General features: G+C 32.0%; 1 protein-coding gene across 1 annotated transcript in view; it reads right to left on the reverse strand.

Annotated features, from left to right (window-relative positions):
- Nucleotides 1-3,575: 3,575 nt before the first annotated feature.
- Nucleotides 3,576-21,231, reverse strand: part of LOC132703168 (RNA-binding protein Musashi homolog Rbp6-like) — a 56,707-nt gene continuing 39,051 nt past the window's right edge. Inside the window, exons 6-8 of the mRNA XM_060672296.1 lie at nt 15,507-15,572; nt 9,748-10,010; nt 3,576-4,359 (exon numbers count right to left, since the gene is read on the reverse strand). Coding sequence (XP_060528279.1) covers nt 4,318-4,359; nt 9,748-10,010; nt 15,507-15,572 — 371 coding nt within the window. The 3' untranslated portion in view covers nt 3,576-4,317. The remainder of the gene's footprint in view (nt 4,360-9,747; nt 10,011-15,506; nt 15,573-21,231) is intronic.

Consider the following 21,231-nt stretch of genomic DNA (forward strand, 5'->3'; position numbering starts at 1 on the left):
CGAAATTCAATACGACGCTGGGTTTAAAACGCACCAGGTTAAAAACCGACAACGGAAAAGATAACCGGGCTGTTAGTCCACACATGTTTTTCGATTTCAGCGCTTTTTTTCCAATATGTCGACGAGTAGGGTTATAAGAAAGTTGTGGCGGAATATTCAGATCCCAAACTAGATGCTGATAAATGAAGAAGAAAATTTATTGGCAAAATGGCAAAATCTCTATTTAACACTCTTTTTTAAGGTGATGAGTTCCCAATATGTTATGATGTTAAATTTTGGTATTTAAGTAATGCTTAGCGCATTCTATTTCTTAGGCCGTATTCAGAGGTTAAAAGATTTGTCTTTGTCGAAAGTTTGTTTGAAATAATATATATTAAACAAACTTTGGTCAAAAGAACTTGCTAACGTTTTTATTAAAACTAATTGAAACTTACTTATTGAATATCATTACTACCGCAACTTGAACAGGTGTTGTTGATCCCTCGGGCGTTCGGAAAAGTTCAAAATTTATTATGATCCACTGTGTTAATATCTTGCTGTAATACATTTGAGGCTGCTTCAGTAACTCGGAATCCTATCATACGATTGATGTGACTAAAAACTAAATTTTCGATTTTTGTAATGGAAGAAATGTTTGATTACACTTAAACTTAAATCTAAATAATGCGGAAGAAACTATATTAAACTGACCCTTTTAAATTTAAATAATAGTCACTCAGGTACATCAATTGAATTTCACATTCGCATTTTGATTTCGTAGCCTATGTAAATACCTACGATTCTCCTAGTACTGACCATTTCTTCTACTGTGAACCCGGTGGTAATCCGGCAACGTAAACCTGGCGACGGTAACATTATACAGGGCGCCCCAATATTTTTTTCCACTTCAAGCGTGCCGCACCCGACTACAACTTTCAACGCGTTTAGGTCAACTAAATGTAGAAAAACGTATAAAAATTCACTGCTAGCGTCGCTGAATTAACCGAAATGAACTCGAAAAATTGGTTCCCCCTGTATCCCGCTTTCGGACTATATATTTATATATATATATTACTGTGATTAACTTATCGTGGTTGTTTTTGTACTGAGGAAACGTTACACGAGCAATCTGGACTCAGTCGGACATTTTTTCTATACAGGACGAGCCATAAAAAATTGATAATATTAAATTACTTGAGAACAAAAGTGGCCTATTCCGATAAATGTGTTTCTTTGTAATTCGAAAACAAATTTTTGAAATTAAATGATTTTTCTTTGCTTTTTCCATTTAAGAGCTGAATGATTTAGCAGATAATAAAGGAAATAAAAGCAAAAAATTAGTTAATAATAACAATTTTGTGCGTTTATCCTGGCAGGGCATACAAAAAAGGAGAGGAGTTTTAACAATTGCTTCTGGTTGCACAATTTTGTTTAGAAAAGCGGTAATTTATTAAAATTCAATTTTTTATTAGCTTCGCCGCACATTCGTCAACAAGCCCGTTACCGGCGAAATGTATAAATAAAAACAAAATAAAATGAATAACACCTTATAACCACGTGGAAAAATTAGATTCGGAATAACGGACGCCGTACCTAAAATAATAATTATAAATTTTATATAATATATAATAACCACAGAAACGCGCACATGTATTGTATGAATAACTCTCAACGCGTCCGTTATCCGACATTTTTTTATATAGAATATTCACAATATAACAAGAAACATTAATATATTATAATTTTTAAAATTGATCTCGCCTAGCCTAACAATTAGACAGATCTAGGTTTACTATGAGGGAAAATACGGATAGGATTAAAATCTAGAAGCTATATTGAATAGTATCGCCGGACCACACAGATTACACGTTGGTTATATACGTTTAAAAAAATCGCAAGCACCAAGCCATTCCGTAAAACGAAGCGTGATCAACTTTTCGTGATTATTTTTGTGCAACTAAATATTTAAAAATTTACATACGTTTGCGCGCGCGGCCGGTGGGGAAATATTAATTAACATTAATCTATTCAAAGTATAGACAAATACAACAAAGAAAAATATATATATGTACTGATAACTAAGTTTCTGTTAAAAAAATAGCTTTATATTTATGGTTAAAACTCTCCCCCGAGCCCGTCTGCGATTAAAAACGATAAAATTAATCTGCGTGGTTCGTTCCAGTAACAATAAATATATACAAATATCTTAAAAATATTATCAAATTAATATTTTCTTTTTGTATACGTACCGCGCCGGAGCGAAGATTAACACAATGAAAAGTTACTTACAATAATATGATTTTTAGAATATATTAAATAATAACCATAACATACTATATCAATGAAATAAAATTCTTTATATAAAACAACACTAGCCGGTTAAAAATGAACTATACGCAATTTAAAGCGGCTTTGCACTGAAAAACATCCAACTTGGCAAATGTAAGTTTTGCCCTATCTTGAAACTTAAAACTTGAAAAATCATAACATAATTTGTAATAAATATTCCACAAAATCTAGGTACTGGGTACATTTTGTATCACGTACAATAGAAATTATGTTTAATGAATAAAAAAATATTGTCAAATTCGTCATCGCTCTCTGGCAATGTGTTAAGAATATTCCCAAAGTAATTAGTAAAACAATTAATAAACAACTTGAAAAATAAAAATTGGTTGAATAGTAAATTCTTTGCGCTTTATTAGTTACAATTGAATATCTAATGCAATTTCTTAGTTTTTCAAGAAAAAATTATGGCACCAAGTTAAAAAAAAATTGAGTCCATCAATATCCTCAAAAAGTAAATTAGACCAAGAGCGAATAATATCAAATTTCGTTTCAACCCGATTCCATTTAAACTACCCGGCGCTACCTTTTACGATGTTTTCAGGTGCAAAACTTCCTCAAATTAGCGATCTACTAAAAAACAAAACCGAAAAGTTATACCACGGCAATGTCTCATCGGTCGAACGACCGAGGTATTTGCCCGATTGGTCCTTAATTAATAATATGTAAGGATAATGTATCCTATAGAGATACCCTGTAATATATCATATGTAATTAGAAACGCAAAGTGTTAACCAATATAGTGCTGTGTTTGGTGGAGGGGGTAAGCCGCCATTACGACAGTTGCCGAATCGATAAAGACGAGGATCTTACGTTTAGCCCGATTTATGTTTTGATGATATAACATAAGGTGGATTTAGCCAATTATAAAATATTTAGATGTCACTTATATTTATGTTATATATATTATATATATATATATATATATATATATATATATATATATATATATATATATATATATATATAATATATATATAATATATATATAATATATATATATATATATATATATATATATATATATATATATATATATATATATATATATATATATATATATATATATATATATATATATATATATTATATTATATTATATATATATATATATATATATATATATATATATATATATATATATATATATATATATATATATATATATATATATATATATATATATATATATATATATATATATATATATATATATATATATATATATATATATATATATATATATATATATATATATATATATTATATTATTTATAAGGTAACAATTTATATTAGTAGGAGAAATTATGTTGCCATTTATTTACAAGAAATATTTCACGTTTATTTAATAAAACACTGTTGGGTAACTAACATGGTTTGACTTAAAGGTAGCTCAATAATTCAACATAAATCCAAAAATAAAAAGACATTTTGGAAAAAAACACGTTTTAAAATAAAAAAAGTTCGTAGAATATAATAGGATAACTATTATTTCTTGCACTTATAGATAGCTACTGTTTCTTCTAGAAACAAGCATCAAAAGTAAGGTTAGAATGAAAATATATAAACTAATCTTAACTGCCAACGGTGACCGCATGGAACGGCTAAATCAAGTTTATAAATCGACCCTTCCTATTTCCGACCGCCAGTATCTTACTTATGCGTTTTAGTAGACCGCATCGCGAATTTTAAAATGCCTGTACGGCCACACAAGATAACCTAACTTACCGAGTGTTTTCAAGGCGGACTTCCTGTCGGCAATTCGGCAATCGTCGGCTGGCGGAAAGCGATTGGCAAACACCAAACATATACAACAACGAGTGGTAACCGCTCAGCGGGTGCTAAATAGTAATTAATATATTATTATCAATATACATATAGAGGTGAATGTACAAGTGCAGGTTTGGTTGTGATGACGCAATCACAGCTGTAGCTGCCGATAGGGAGCGGAATATGGGCCGCGACGACTCTGTACGGTCGGTAGGCGGCAGCTCAGTGATAGCCATTTGTAAAGGCGGCCGGAATAAGCGGGCCCTGAAATAGAAGAAGATTCTATAATAATTTTTGCAAGATAGTTCCTTTTCCTGGAACAAATGATACTGGACAACAAGAACTTATTGGGCCATTAGTCTTGTCAAATGAAGCCAAGACATCGTAAAATATTAAGACAATGGTAAGGAAAAAAGGAAGAAATACCAAAATCGAAAACGTATTTTTTATTTAATGTGTAAAACAACAAATGAAAAAGAATGTTCGTATAACCAGTAATAATCTACAGAGTTCACTTTTCAATTTTCTGACTTGTTTCCTAAGGCGATTTCTAATTAAATATCTGGTGCGCGTTAAGATGACTTTACATTAGTTTTTACAACTGTTTAACAAATTTGCTATTTTCGGCACTAGATCTGGCCTATTCGGTCTATATTTAAAATTTTTACAGATTTTAATAGCAACTTCAATATGATCTGTTCTTTCAACTGCTTGTTTTCACTTATCCTTAGGAAAAAATATTAGTGCTTGTTACTTTCAAAAATCCTGCTCCGTTCTCGTCTTTTGGTTTTTCCTGAATAACTTTCAAACCGTTGGAGCTACACAATTAAAATTTGCCTCATTTTTAACCCTCCACGAGGCACAATAAGCTTATAAGAAATGTCGATCCGACGCCCGTATCCATCTTTTTTTCGCGATTTTCGACTGTTTTTGGGACATTGCTATGAAAAACGATAAGTGTCCGAAATTTGAAGCAATCGACTTCATAGTTGGCACATATATGCAGCTTTGCCCCGTGACGGAACTTATTGAAAATGGGGGGGGGGGGAGGCTGGGTGGTCGGGAAGTATTCTAAAAAAAATAAAAATCGTGTGTGCCAGGGTGTACAAAAAACATCAATTTTCAAAAACCGTTCACGAGACCAAAAGATGCAGAAGATACGGCTCCATAAACTTTTATTCTTGATACTTTTTCAAAAATATACAGAGTGCGCCGCAAATTTAAAAAAAAAACAAAAATAGGTCCCCCTATTATTGAAAATTGGTTATAACTGAAAAACTATGATTCAGATATCACTTTCTTTTATATTGAGATATACCCCGCATAGACAGCAAAAACTTTTATATTTAGGGTTTTCACCGATTGTACACTGTGTTCCCGATATTCCGTGCTAAATAAGAAGTTAATGTTCTAAATTTGCAGATATCAACTTCAAATTTAGCAGAGAAGTAAAAGTTCAAATATTTTTTAAAAAATTAAAAAAAAAAGATAATTTTAGCTTTTTTATCGATTTTTTTTTTGCTCGGTAGCAACTCCTAATGTGAGAGAGTAATAAAATAAAGATTTGCAATGACAGGGTGCACAACTTAAGGATTATAAAGTTCAGATAAATTAGAATGATATTCTACGATAAATTCCGTTTCAGTGTTTTTTATTCCTTAATTTAGGGTCACACTAATTTAATTTGCACAAAATAGAAAGGAGAGTTTAGTGAATGAAAGTAATGCTATAGCGAGTGGTTTATTGGAATAATAAATATAATAATAATTATACATGATTATAATTACATAGATGGACAAATAATTGAAATATTAATTATTCTATGATCAAGTAAATAAAAACTAAAAGAAAGAAATAAGAATATTACGAAAATAGATAAATTGTAATAAACAAAATGTACTATTTACAATACAACTTCATTGGTAAATTTCGATCATGATGCGAATAGTAAAATGAACTATAGTTCAGAGAAATAATAAGGGGCTATACATGGATGTTATCAGCTTCCCATATTCTATCTTCTATTTAAATCATACGTTCCACGTACTTAATTTTTCATAGTCCACTGTCTTACAAGAGGGTTTCAACGTCCCTCATTTTAAAAGTGGTGTTATGTCTAGCTATAAACCCTTTTACTTGCGCACATACCAAGTCATAGTGATATTGCGGAAGGCAAAGTACCGTTATACAAGGTGTTTTATAACTGAATGTCAATAACTAAGAGAGCGATTTTTGGGTCCATCTTAACTTTTGGGATTCAGGATTGGCAACATTTTCAAAAATGAAATGATCTATGTGTACTACATTTTTTTACATCATTTCTATTTTGGCAGACATTGATGGCATCTTAAAAAAAAGTTATTCTTACAATCTTCAATCATTTCAAAAGAAAATTAGTTTTTTAACTTTTTTCAATCTGATGTACGGTTTTGACTTAAAAAAATAAAAACCACTTCTCTGCATGGTCATTTTTATTTATATTATTATTTATTTTATATTATTATTTTTTGCTTAAAATTTTAAAAAGTAAAAAGAACAGTTTCCTATTTTTTTTTCTGGAGGACACTAATTGGCAACTAAAAACTAAAAAAATATTATTTGTTCATAGACAGCACGCCACTGATTTCCTTAAGAAAAATACTGACATTTGATTTGAATTGATCTCTTTTCTTAGTCCGTCGCACGGTTTTCACTTAAAAACTAAAACCAATTCTTCTGCATGCTGTCATATTAACGATATTGTTATGACCATGCGGAGAAAAGGTTTTTATATTTTTAAGCGAAAACCGTACATCGGACTGAAAAAAATCAAGAAATTAAATTTCTTTACAAATGATTGGAGATTGTAAAAATAATTTTTAGGTGACATTCAATTAGAAAACACCCAGTACATTTATTTGCAAAGAGGTTTTTTCGTTTATTCAAACTTACAATCTTACATTCTGAGTATATATTTTTGAATTGGTTTTTATTTGAAGTAATCCAACCAATGATGTCATTTTTTACAATAAGACGTAGGTATTTTTTCAAATTTCCTTGAGTGGTCCTCCAAGGTAGGTATTTCTTTTTTAAGTAATACGAGTGTATTATTTTTCTGTACTTCTCTTTGATACCCTGATGGGGCCGCGTTTATCCTCGAGCACAAGTGATATATAGTTGACTGTCCAACTAAAGTCATATTCGAATACATGTCAACTATTTTTGGAACAGCGTGAATAGGATACGACCAAGACCACTAAATTTTACAGTTCGATAATTATTTAAGAAACAGGAAAAGTAAATTTTAAAATAGAAAGATTCAGATTTTAATATTTATTCTATTGTAAAAAAGAAAAGCAATGATTATAGAATTTGGAACCAAAATAATTTACGCCATGACGATGACGGGTAAAACTCCACCTCAAATTTTGGATGACTGGTAAATGTAAATGGATGGATTATTGTTGAAATTAATGTAATGTAAAGATTTCAAAATTTTTAATGAATACGGAACATTTTTTGAACATATTTTAACTTTGTAGTAACTCTAACGTTTGGGGAGCAAAGAACAGAGTTTATTCAGAACATTTATCGATTTATTAATAAAAAATAAAACGTAAAATATAAAACAAAATAATAGTAATAATTAATAATATCACTAGCTTGAAATGAAACAAAAATTAATCGCGAACCCGCAACATCTTTATAAAATTTCGAGAAACGTGCGCCTTCTGTGTTATCGATTACTCAATTAAAGCAATAGAGGAGTTCGGAATTATATTGTACGTTATCTAAATTAACCAAAAATATGAAGTCACCCTAAAAATAGATTCAAAACTGCTTATTGAATAAACAACAGCGCTTAAAATCGAAAATTATTACCTAATTATTCGACGTTAATGATTATGCAGATGGATTTTAATGTGTATTTATAACGCTCTGGCCTGATATTAAATTTATAGGGAATTTAGGGCGTTTTAATGGTTACCGAGAAACGTTCCGGGCAAAAATGAATAAGGTATTACTGAAAAATAATCGCTTGGGTAAAAACATTTTAGGCAAAATGTATATTTAAGAGATTGTAAAAGCGATTGGTTGCGAAAATTTGGTGTTAACTGATTTTAAGATTCTTGATTCCGAAGAATTTGTTTATATTGCAAAACATATCATAGAATTATGTTTTATTAGTATAATTGTAACGGACTTATTATAAGATATGCGATGTCTAGCTACAGTTGGAATATGTAAATGGCAAATTTTCATGTGTCCGTAAACAATTTTTCATGTTAAACAAATTAAAGTTAATTAAAAAATTGATATAATACAAAATGGAATGAAACCAAAACGCCAAATAAAAATAGTCAAATAGTAAATGACAATTAATTTTTCGCATATGGATTATTGAAATACTTTTGAGCCATACTCTGTGCTCAAAAAGATTCGGACATAATATGGTTCTGTTTGTCGCAAGTCCGCACGAGAAGGCGTAGCTAAGTAAAAAACTTGTTTCTATTTAATAATTTTTTACGGCCTTCGATATAATTCAATGTAGAGTAGCTCTCACATTAGTCATATAGCTATTAAGATAAAATAGGGTAAGGGTCGTAATATTGTAAAATTGATGCGCATCAGACGGCGATGATATTGTCGTAAAGAAGAAAATGGTTTCCATGTATGCCTGTAACTTTCACACAGTAACCTTCACTTTTCGCCTGTTATCACCACTTTTCGCAAACTAGCGAAGTTTTAACTCGTTTTTGTTCACAACATGTAACGCGATCTGTGTCTATCTTGACAAAATACTGCCGAAAAAATGCCACCTTCAGAATAAAAACTGTCGAATTTATATGTCAACGTAATAAGGTCTTACCGATTGAATGCAAGATTTGAAATGACAAACTTCATTTTTTTGAAATCGAATTTTGAAATGCAGTTCGGTACGCTGCAAGATTAGTTTTGGTTAGCCGAAAGAATGCAGCTGGTTGTCTGTTGTTTAAAAACTGATTTTTCACACGAGTTATTTTTAAACCGCTTGAGCAAGCGAGTTCTTTAGAGGGAGGAAGTGCCAACAAGAACAGTTTTTGTTGCGGGTTGTATCTAGCATTTTTACCACTTATAATCGATTCGTATCTGAAGATGCGGTAGCTGAATTTCACATCTTTAACAATAGCCCGGGTAGAAGGTAATTTTTAATGATAGATGGTGTAGTCATACTGTACCAGTGTGACACCGGAATGATACAAAAATAGATATAGCGTAGCTGTTCTGCCAATGGTTAGTGTTTTTTGGTTCTTTGAATGGTTGTTTTTTTTTTGGATAGACAACACCGCTGCAGTTAAGTTCATAACAAAGAACAAAACTTGATCAAGAAGACCACTACGCCAGCTGAAGGTTAAGTTGATGAACGAGATAACAAGTCATGCTGTTATTGGCACCAGAGCCCGAAACTTCAGAAAATAAGGCGCCGACAAAATATTCCACTAAGGCATATGATTGGAAACATTTTGTGAAGTGTCCAGACCTATTGCAAAACCAACGATCAACAGTTAGATGACAAAACAATCCCGGCAATGGTGAAAAGACAGGACATTGATAATACGACAAAACGAACGGTTATGGAACAGCAAACCTAACTAAATCTTACCGAACTGCAAAGTTTATCAATCTACTTACCGGACTATAGTTAAGTGGCGCCCGACTGACAGCGATGGCCGGAAAGCTGGACGGCTGCGGACTAGCTGCCTGTACGTAGCCAACGCTGTCTCCAGGACCGGCACCGCTGCTGCTGTACATATCGATGGCCGGTCCGGGACTGGATGCGGCGGGGAATCCGGCGGCCCTGGACGCGTTTTGGGCGGCCGCAGCGGCAGCCGCGTGTGGTGAAGCAGGCGGGCCGAAACCCTGGGCGGCGGCCGCGGCTTGGTAGTTATTCATCACTGCAAAGAAAGACCATTTCACACCATTTGAATGATTATCATTACAAGCGCTTCTATCGGCGTTTCAAATGTAGACATTTGAATGTTATTGATTGTAAAACGCAAAATAAAGAAGCATTTTTTTTAATAGGGTAGATATCGTGGTCGCAAGAAGCTGAGACTTTTTTAACAACAGTCCGTGAGGGAACTATTTTTCACATATGTGACTGTAGTGATTAAAAATCATTTGTACTTATGATAAAGACGAGGAGCTTTTAAAATCTAATCAAAACTTGGCAGTTGCTATTTTGGACATCTTCATTAAGTGTTTGAGATTACTTAAGATTGGAATTTCAGAATGAACACAGAATGTCAAAACTAACCTTCTCATTCTTAAATCTCATCATGTCGACTAACACACAATTCAATGCTTATGGCAATTCATTTGCGGACTATGAGAATTCTGTACGAGTTGAGACTTGTCGACTAGGAGCTCTAATAATAACCAAAAAATTATATATGGTAGATATAAAATCCTAAAAAAAAAAGGCAATCTGTATTATGTGCGGGATTTTGTTTGCAAGTTTCACACCACTCAGAAAGAACGTTATTTCCAGAAATATTGAAATAACGGGATTTATTTCAAACTCCGCCAGTGCAAAAAGGAGGGAATAGAAGATAGTTTTCTTTCTACTAGTGCTATCCTTCGCATGAAATAAAGATAATTTTTAGATTTAGATTTAGATTACCTTCTCTCAACTTCTTTACTTGAAAATTACTTTACCATACGTACCAATCTGTTTTTTATGTTCATCAGATAAATGATTTCTCAATCCTACATTATGTTGAATGAACTATTACTGTTTCTCCAAACATAAGAAACAATCTCCGGCGTCAGATTAAGCAATGTTTTAAGATTGATTGGAATGCCATTTATCCCAAACTAGAAACATAACCATTTTTAAAACAAAATTGGGTATTAGGACTTTATAAAAAATGTATACATTTTAAAGAAAATTAATTTTAATTGTTACATAGTTTTTAAAACTAATTGTTCTTTGAAAAATATATTCCCATTCCACTAATGTGGGGTTGCTCATTCTTCTTAATTATTTTCTAGACTGACTTTTTATATCTTTTGGAAAATCTATACGGCAACACAATATTCTCTATTTTGAAATTGGATTGATTACGGAGAAGGAACGCATGATACAATATGACTTGACACCACTTGTGTATAGTTTGTTTTGTTCCAAAAACTGTTCTTATTTTGTTTATTTTTTATTTATTTTATCAGTTCGTTGGCTACCATTTTATTATATTACCTAGTTTTATTCTCAATAAACGCCACTTTAAGGAGTGAGGGGTTAACAAAAGTAAATTACAATCAGTGTTTTGTAAGTCTATATGTAAACATCCGATCGCTCCTAAACTCGTGACTAAAATATCGGTAGCTCGCGGCAGTATTGAGACATTAAAGTGCCACTTTGCGTACACCTCAATGCATAGTTGGGTTATCTTAAAGTACGGACCTTCCTAAGTACCCACTTCACCTGATATTAATATTTCAACACCGTGAAATTTTTGACATGAAATTAAGATTGAATATTTTAGTGACGTTTTATAACACTATTTGCTTTGACGCTGTAAAAGTATGTAAAAGAGTAGTAGTTAACTTCTCCTGTTGAATACCACAAATTCGTTATAGCCAGAGTGGGGGGCTTTAGATTTGAATGTGTTTTCCTTCTCAGTCTCGGCCACCCAGATCCGTTTTGTTCGCCGCATGATTTACGATGGTCGCGAGAGAGGACCGAAAACGGGTTTAATGGTTCGAGCAAAGTTTGTTTCACTGAAAGTGACACCTAACAAAGTGCTCCGAGACTGCCCGGACGTCTGACGAACAAAAGAGGATGAAAAACTATCGGGCCGTATCGTTTTCCCTTTTTTACGGACCGAACGAAATTCCGTGGAGAGGGATGAATTATGACGGGTTAAGGGGCGACGATCAATAAGTGTCGATTTGCGTCCGGAATATCCCGTTTCACTAGGAACTGTACGTTCTCTCTCATTGTAAAGGACGCGTTTTCTGATAATTTCCAGGACGATAATTTTGTCACTCGTGCACTTTCTGATAATCCATAAATTTAAATTGTAAAGCAAAATTATGTTGAACTAAGGTGGCTTTTACTTGATGAAAATCCATTTATCAAAATAAATAAGAACTAAAAGTTCAGATTTTTACGAAATTATATATTTTTACATGACAATTGTTTCGATAACACACATGTGTGTTGTCAAAACAATCTGAACTTTTAGTTCTTATTTATTTTAAAAATTTGGTTATTACTAACAAAGTTTGCAGAATAGCAATTTACATGCTCAATCGAGGCTAAGTCCACGACTATCGGTTAGATATTCGGTGTGCACAAAAAGTTCAGTGTGTTTAACTTTACTGCACCGTTGATGCAGTTTTGCCAAACGAGACCAATTCTTTCAATAAAAGAAAATCTTTCCTTATATTTTCGGTTGGTCCAGTCACTTTTACTATACGGCATTATCGACTGGGGCGGTGCGTATAAAGTAATCTTAAAGCATTAGACGTAATTCAAAAAAGAAAAAAGTTATATTTCAATTTAATCGATACTCTCACTCAGATCAGCTTTTTAAGTATTGCACTACTAACAATACTATAAAGTAATTATGATTCATATGAGAAAAAACAAATTATTCAACAACCCCATCCCTTATGATAAGTTTACTAGAGAAAAAACGAAAGAAAACTTAACACAACCAATTGCAAAAAAAGATAAATTATATAATATAATTTCTGCTGAAATGAAAAATATTATAACATATAAAGAGTTCGGCTATGAATTGTTTAATTGGTTAGCGGAAAATTGTCCCACAGTTATTGACTAAGTTTAAAAGCTTTATGTAAAAGCAACTTAAATTAAACGCAATCCATTATCTTGGTTCCTGTTCCCTTCTTTTGATCAGTTTATTTTTGTTGGCCAGGATAATATATTTTATTTTATCTGGGTTATTTGCAAAATAAATAGCACTTAAAGTAGCAGACGAGTTCTGTAACTCAAACTTAATTAAATGTTATGAATTCTATCACAAATGTATGATGATAATCTCATTTTTTTTTAATTATCCAAAATTTAAATTTAATTTATAGTAATTCGAGGATAGATGGCCCAGATTTTGAAATTTCATGTTAATATATTTGTGAATCAAATTATAACTGCAGTTTCTTTTTAAAACTAATCTTTATCGACTTAGAAATGCGTATAAAATATATAAAATCAATATAAAAATAAATGTTTCAATTCTTGAAAAAAATAAAAATAGTTTACAAAAACCATCTCGCTGAGGTGAGTTGGCGCAATAAAAAAAAAGTTTTTTGGCCAAAATTTCACTTTGTTTTGCACATCAGAAAACCAGATTCATCGCAAAAGTTAACAAACTTGGAACAGGAATCATGAAACCACTTGGAGCAACGTAAGCATTGAACCCAGTCGTCAGATTTTGTGGTTTTGGAATACTCGTCGCTACAACCAGCGCAAGCCTCATCAGCGTCATCGACATCATCTGAAGAATCATCGAATATTATTAAATTAAAGTAAAGCGTCCTGTACTCAGTAGAATCTAGCGTTATCTTAAGGTAAAATATTGAGGCTAATAAACAATTTATTATTATTATCATAATAATAATAATTATTATTATTACTCATTTATTGGTAATTTTTTTTAAGTATTGGTCAAGTGTTAAAGTAATATGTCAAAACATATCCTTTTATTTATTATCATCAGCAAAAAAGAATAGTTCATGTGAATGGGATTTATACTAATAAACGGCTATTATCTTGTTGAACTAGATAACAATACCTCATAAGTTGTTGTTTTGCCTCGTTAAATAAAAATCATGACAATTGACATAACGTATTTTGATCAACATTTATTTTTTGATCACAATAAACTTAGTTCACAAAAATTAATACTAAAGAAAATGATCAAAGTGATTTATGGTGGCAATAACTACATTTCGGAGACATTGCCTACGAAGGCGTAAGAATTTTCGCACAACATTCACCTCGTATTCTGGAAACTAAGTATTTCCGGACCTACGTTTATGTGAAATTTTTTTCTTTTGGTTGACGAAATTCCAGCTGAGCTTTGGTGCATGTTTTTTGAAACAACCTGTATAAAACAGTGATATTTGCTTTCCTTTCAAATGTACCAATCCAGATTTAACATTATTTAAAGCTATCAAAGTAAATTCAAAGCTGGGTAACTTACAAAATGTTAACGTTATAATTTAAATATAAAAATCTCAATTTGGTAGTTATTAGTTATTTGGAAATGGATATTAAGGATGAGCAGGCTCAGGGGACATTCAAGATTCTAATTATTCAAATCCTTTTGTATTTCGCAATGTCTCATGGGCGCACACTAATATCAAAACGATTTAAAAAAGGGTCGCATAAATCTTTTAAAAGCTCAAGACCATTCCAAAAAATGAAAGGAATCGTAATCGAATGGGGCACAATACGATAGACACAGATATTCAATGACAAGTGTTTGTATTTAGTAACTTAATTTGCATTTTGGCTGCAAAAGTTCACATAAGAAACTTCAATGCATTAAAAGTTTTGTTGGTGCGAAACATATACCTCTATCCGATAAAAAAAATCTATTTCTTCTAACATGAATGATATGATTATTAAAAAACTACTAATCAGCAAACAAACCATGAAGCAAACATATATACTACATATAATGAATTTATTTGATAGTTTACATCCGCTTTGCATTGAATTAAAGTTAAGTTTTCGTATTCGTGTTAAGTATGAAGTATACAATTTGTACCTATTGTATGACCGTAATTTTTCATAAAGCACGCAAGAATGTAATTATTATTAACATTTTTTTATGTTTCCCAAATATACAGTGAGCTTTATAATTCCATGGGAAAACGTCAATGGGAATTGTTCTGTCACTCTGTATATTAGTTTTTCAATTTAAACTAAGTTCGCCAAGATAATCCCCAACTTCGTCTTAGCGAATAATTGTTTTTGATAATATTCCGCACGTGTGCAGAGAAAATATACTTCACTTTCAGTATGATGTAAAAATGTTTAATGATTATTAATTATTCTTAGTCTCTGAAAGAATGGGCATTGTTAGGAAGTTTGGATATTTTCTTTGGTATGCCACACTAATATTGAAAATAGACGTTCAATTGAATTGGAAGTTAAAAATTGCGCACTATTTTCAATACATTTTAAGCGGAATTGTAAAAAGAAAATTTATATGCACATATTTAGTAGAACATTGGTAAAATTTATATAAAAAATAATTAAGGGCAGAAACCGTTACAAGCTGTAAAGGAAAGTGAGACCATATATTATTTGCGAAACATCAAATCTTTTAGCTGAACTTAGTTCTACTGGTTAATTAGCATACAAACCGATGTCTGTCCTGCAAATGTGCAAATAATTTTGTGTTAATTACCTGAAAGTGCCTGGGTCAGCAGTGGAGTGTTATTGTTCGGTGTCAGTTGTCCATTGGTTAAATCAACTGAAAACACAGAGAGAGAATACAAGATTAGATAAGTCAAATGCTATTTACTGAACAGTATACGCGTATTCAGTTGCAAGTATGTAATGTGTAGCCCTAATTATCCAATGGCGTTTAGAGCACCTGCATCCGCAAAGTATTTAGAACCACTTGAGCTGAAACTTATTTCACAAAATTTAAGAAATAAATTCCAGATCACGGTCGAAATACGCCTTAGATTATGTCCTTACGAGTGCATGTAATAGTGAGAATTGTGATACGTGCAGTGACGGCGTCGGTTTTGACATGTTTACAGCATTGATGTTAGGGTAATTTGTTAGCACATGCAATTTGGTTAAAACATAATATGCATCCCTGTCTCTACACAACGTAATAGGTCATAGTTACAGAGTATTCGCGGTAGCCGTTAAAATGGCGCAAGCAAAGCATACCGATCCGATTTCCAATAAATAATATAAATATATTTTATTAGAATTAAATTTGCATATGTTCGATTGCAACCGTTCCTGCATCAATTAAGAACGTTGTTTTAGGTATTTAGCAAGAATTGAACTATTTTTCTCATTATTTAACAAATGTTTCTTGTTATTGTCAATTAAAAAAAATCTAAACTACTTTATTTAAACGACGTCTACAAATTATTCCAAAAAAGTTTCGGATGTTACACTGGGTACTTAAAAACGCGACTATAGTTTTTGGGGAATTACATTAGTACGTATCTATTATATATACACTAGCAGACGTGTAATGCGGGGTTTTCAATTTTTCGTATTTAGGTTTTTCAGTTAGGAGGTTAGTGATTGCGTATTTCTGGCTTACTTTTTGAGGAAACGGAAGCTTTTGAATGGTACAAGGACTTCAGATAGTGAAAAATTACTGTTCAGAGCCCCCTGTTATACGTTAACACATAAAATAGCGAAAGCGATTTTAGTCATGTTTCTTCCTTAATGTTTCGAATTTTCCAAATAGTTGTCTACATTTACTTTGAACTGAGGCATCACAATCGAAATTTTTAAGCAAATTTAAGAATGAGTAATTTTCGTGATCATATCCAATAAAATAATTTGAAATGGTTTTTATTCCATTTTAAATATGAAATTTACTTTATAAATTATATAGTCCGATGAGGTACAATTTTCACAAGTTATGGAATATAGAATATAGAATAGGTTGACATACGGCCATAGAAGTTAGGAAAGCTCCCGAAAGTACGTTATATTTTTTCCTTCTATGTCAACAATTTTCATAATTTAGGAAGGAGAAAAATGAACAACTACCGTGAGATATTTTAGAATAATCCTCTAATTTAATTATATGGCGAAGAATTAAAGTAATCATGGAAACTCAAAAATTAAATAGGTATTCGAGACCGTCTAACTCAATATAAATCATTTTTCAAAAATAAATATAGATAACGGTATTTTTTCGAAAAGGCCAGGGCAAGGAATAAATCACAAAAAATAATTACTAAAAGCTCAATTTTGGTTTACGCATCAAAAACTAAACTAAGTACATTACTAACAGGGCCCAGAATTGCGCAAACGGTAACTCTCTATCTTTATAGGAATCTTCTTCCTGTGCGTTTGAAAACATCAAAAATTGAACACCGTGTACATACACTAACATCTGATCCTTTGGTTTCTAAATTTATACTATAGAGGCCTAAATGTCTACCGATAAGTTAGTTACTGTGTAGGTCAGAGTGTAAGACAGAGAATCCATATTATCATATGTCTTCCATACTCATAGAGTTTTAACTAAATATGCTTGCGCCCAAATCCACCCTTTTATGAAAACATGTCTTCCGGGGCAAGTTTTATTGCATCTTGATCTACTCCCATGCCAAACCTTAAGGCCTGCAATCGATGGACGTATAAAAGCAAAAATCCCCAATTCTGACGTTCAAATTAAACTTCGGCAATAAAAGTCGAACCACAAAACCATGGGCGTCGGTTGGCAAGCGAAATTATTATTAACATATTTAGTTGCGCCATCATTAAAAACAAAAACTGGGTCGTAAATTTTCATCTATTTTAGTACAAGAGGGGCGTTTCTTTTCCGTAGATTCTGAAATACAAATGAATGCGGCAAACATTTTTCGTCCCACCACAATCGACGCCATTGGATCGAAGGGTTCAGGGAGCGAATCCGGTCAGGTGATGAATGAATATTGACGACAAAAATGCGTTCGGGAACTTTTTTGACAATTTCCGTGATATTTACGGACTCATTTATCAATGCCGAATTTAATAAAAATGGGCGTGGACTTTAGGGAGCGTTTTTTCGGTCATTTTAGCCTGATTTAATGTGAGAACTGTACCCTATTTAAAAATGAAACGTTTGCAAAGTAAAACTTGATTAGTTTGATGGTTATTGCCTACGCAAACCTTTGTACTTTAAGCCGAAACATTTTATGAGTAGGATGTTTTTTAAAAATAAGAAAATATTTTTTTGAAAGAGATTTAAGTATTTTGAATTTAAAATGTTATAATTGGAATATTTTTTTTGAAGATTGTTTATTTCAAATTAATTTTATTTTTACTAATTCTACTTCAAAATTTCGTAACAAAACTCAATAAGAGTTTTTCATCAAGAGTTAAAATTTAATGGTGCCATTGTGCTATTGTGTGTTCGTCCGTTTCAAATTTTATAATGTTGTAATCAAATAAAAGAAAACGTCTTTGATACAAGCTTATAGTTTTGATTAGTTTAGTTAATTATGGAATAAACGAGAAGTAAATAAAAAAATGTCACTGTTTTCTTTGAGTTTCAATTCAAACATTTTCGAAGAGTTTTCAAAATACATATATGTTCTAAACCTCTTAAACTTTGGATTGGTGTTAAACATTTAAGAAACCACAAAACTCAAGAGGGCATAGATTTTAATGAACGTTTATTCCAAAAATCAGCTCTATATTCATGTTATTTATAGATACTATCTCTACCAAATTAGGAAAATAATAATATAGCTGATCAAAAACACCTACAGATATAGTTAGGTGAGGGTACATGAACTTTTCTTAATAAAATTCAACTTAGTTCAAAATTATACCAAAGATCAGGCAAACATTTACCGTCCATCGATCCCAATTGCCAAAAAACGTCAATTGTATGTCAATATGTAAATATCGTGTACTATAATTAGCCGTATAACACTTGGCTAAAGTTCTAAACGAGGCTATCTTTCTAAGATTTAGTAATCTATCATGATAATACGGGCCAAAGCTATTGAAAAGTCTTTGGTTCGAATATCATTCTAAGAAAACATCGACTAAAATCTAATCCACACGGACTGTCAATTTGTTAAACAGCTTCTAAGAAATTGTCTAAATCCAGCGGGAAAAATTCCATCGATAAAATTATACTGTCATATGTGAAACAGCTACGCAACTAAGTCAGCTACAAACTATTATCTATTCTAAATTGTTACAATATTAGTAAATCAATTTAGTAAATGTATTAGTGACTAACTATAAACTAATACATTTACCACTAACAAATTTTTTAATCGGCATCTACGAAATTATATAGAACAATGTTAATATTACTACGGATAAAAAGTTTTTCTACTACTAAGAAACTGTTAAACACTGACGATTCTAGAGTTCTATTTGGCAACTGTAAAAATAACCACACACGACCTCTAGTGTCACGTCACTAAGAATTAGTAGTATTACTCGCCCCTCAGTGTAGATAACTTCCATGACGTTGTGGAGTACGTAGAATCGCGCACTATCATCTAATCACCTAGTTTTCTTTTGTCGATTTTGTTTGATTTCAGTTGTTACGGAAATAAGAAATTGGGAGATTGGCAAAAACGCTAGGATATTTTTGCTGTATATATTCGCCTTCATTTTTACCGTAGTATAGTTGATTAGTGACATAGAAAGTTGTGGCACTGTACGTCTATACGAAGTCAACTGGAACACCATAAACACATAACCTAGGCGATTGTATGGAATACCGTTCTAATGAAGCACGAGCAAGATATAATGATAATTTTCAAATTCAATAAAAAGGTCCCAGCAAAACGAATCTTGATTAAATATCAGATAACAGGATTAACAAAAATAAAATCGTAGCAAACAGTTCGAGTGCCGGCAAGCATTTTTTATAAATTCAGGCCGATTCTGTTTCTACTCAGCCATTCTGGAGGTGCGCTAGGAAATATTTTAGGGAGACTCCAATAAGGTTCTTTAAAGCCACTTGTGTCCAAACTTTTACCGCTGCTGTCAATAGTGGAATTGAATTCCGAAAAAAATAATTTTGGACCTACCAACTTTTGTATCACTTTTTTCGTCTATAATTGGAAATAGATGTGCTAGAAAGAAAACCACAATCAAAAAAATTCGTTTGCTTAAAATATTTAATTCCTCAATAATTTTTATTACAGGGCGGATCAAGTATCAAATCAATAATCTTTAATAGCGAGCTGCCTCGACTTCTGACTCGTACTATTGCTGGAGGTAAAATGCGTTAAAATATTGGAAAGTACGCTTAATAAGAGAACTTGAATCATTATTAATGATACCAACGGAGCAGGACACGATTTAATACACCTTTATTGCTATCTTCTAAAGTTGTAGGGATATTGTTAGCCAGGTGTGAATCCTTATTATAATATGAGTAACAATTTATTTGGGAATATATCTTTATCCCTGTTCCAATTCACTTCGTAAGCACTATATTTGCATTATCGAATACCAATCGTATTGAAGTACGTTAAGGTCCCAGTAAAATATTAACTGCAGAGGGGGCAATCCCGGACGAAACTTTGTTGGTCCATTAAAGGCGTCGTTTTTGCCACCTCCCGCAAGAAGGAAACCTCGCACCTGGCGTCCCGTCGTTCCAGAAATCCAATTCAAATCGCGAAGTAAAAAGTACGGGGAATTCGTAAAGAACAAAACTTTAATAAATATTTGAGCATGGAAGTTAATTTTCGTATCTCAAAATTTAATTGCAAAGTTTCGTAGGCGGTCCGAAAAGTGTAGTAAATAAATCAGCGGTACTTAGCGCTGCATTTCCTAGAAAAGTGGAGGCATGCCGGCTATTTTAAATAAATAACGAGGAAAGGTTCACGATGATATTCGGAAACGGGGCACCTTTTCCTTTTGTATTTTTGCTACTGTTGATTTGAATTCAAGTAACGCGAGCAAGAATTCCTTATTAAATAATTACCTATATACATTTCGGGACATGCAGTATTTTAAAATAAGCTCTGTGCATTTTGTACTTCGTTTGAAAAATGTACAAAATCACATTTTTCCTTCATTACGATATACCAGAATTTAATAAAACGAGATGCAATAATATAAAAAAGTATAAATGCTTTTTGCTAAAATAATCCAATATTCTCTACAACACTTTCCATTAGAACATGTTTTTTAAGAAGCACATATTTATTATTAACTCCCGTGTAATTTGATATATCGTTTATCTAACTACGTTCCTGCATTATTTTGAAAAGAAAAAAAGAACCCAAACTACTTCTTTAGGCTTGAAGTTAAGTTGTGGGTTTTTCTTCCTTTTCTATCCTTTTTTTAATTTGAACCTTTTTTTAATCGTATTACTAATTTGTAGAAAGTCAAATTTTGAAAAACAGTTTTCAAATGCAATTTATCATAAGGAAAATCATATTATTTTAGTCAAAAGTATTTTT

Source organism: Cylas formicarius, unplaced genomic scaffold, assembly GCF_029955315.1.
Source record: "Cylas formicarius isolate icCylForm1 unplaced genomic scaffold, icCylForm1.1 PGA_scaffold_6__28_contigs__length_40554024, whole genome shotgun sequence".
Taxonomy (NCBI): domain Eukaryota; kingdom Metazoa; phylum Arthropoda; class Insecta; order Coleoptera; family Brentidae; genus Cylas; species Cylas formicarius.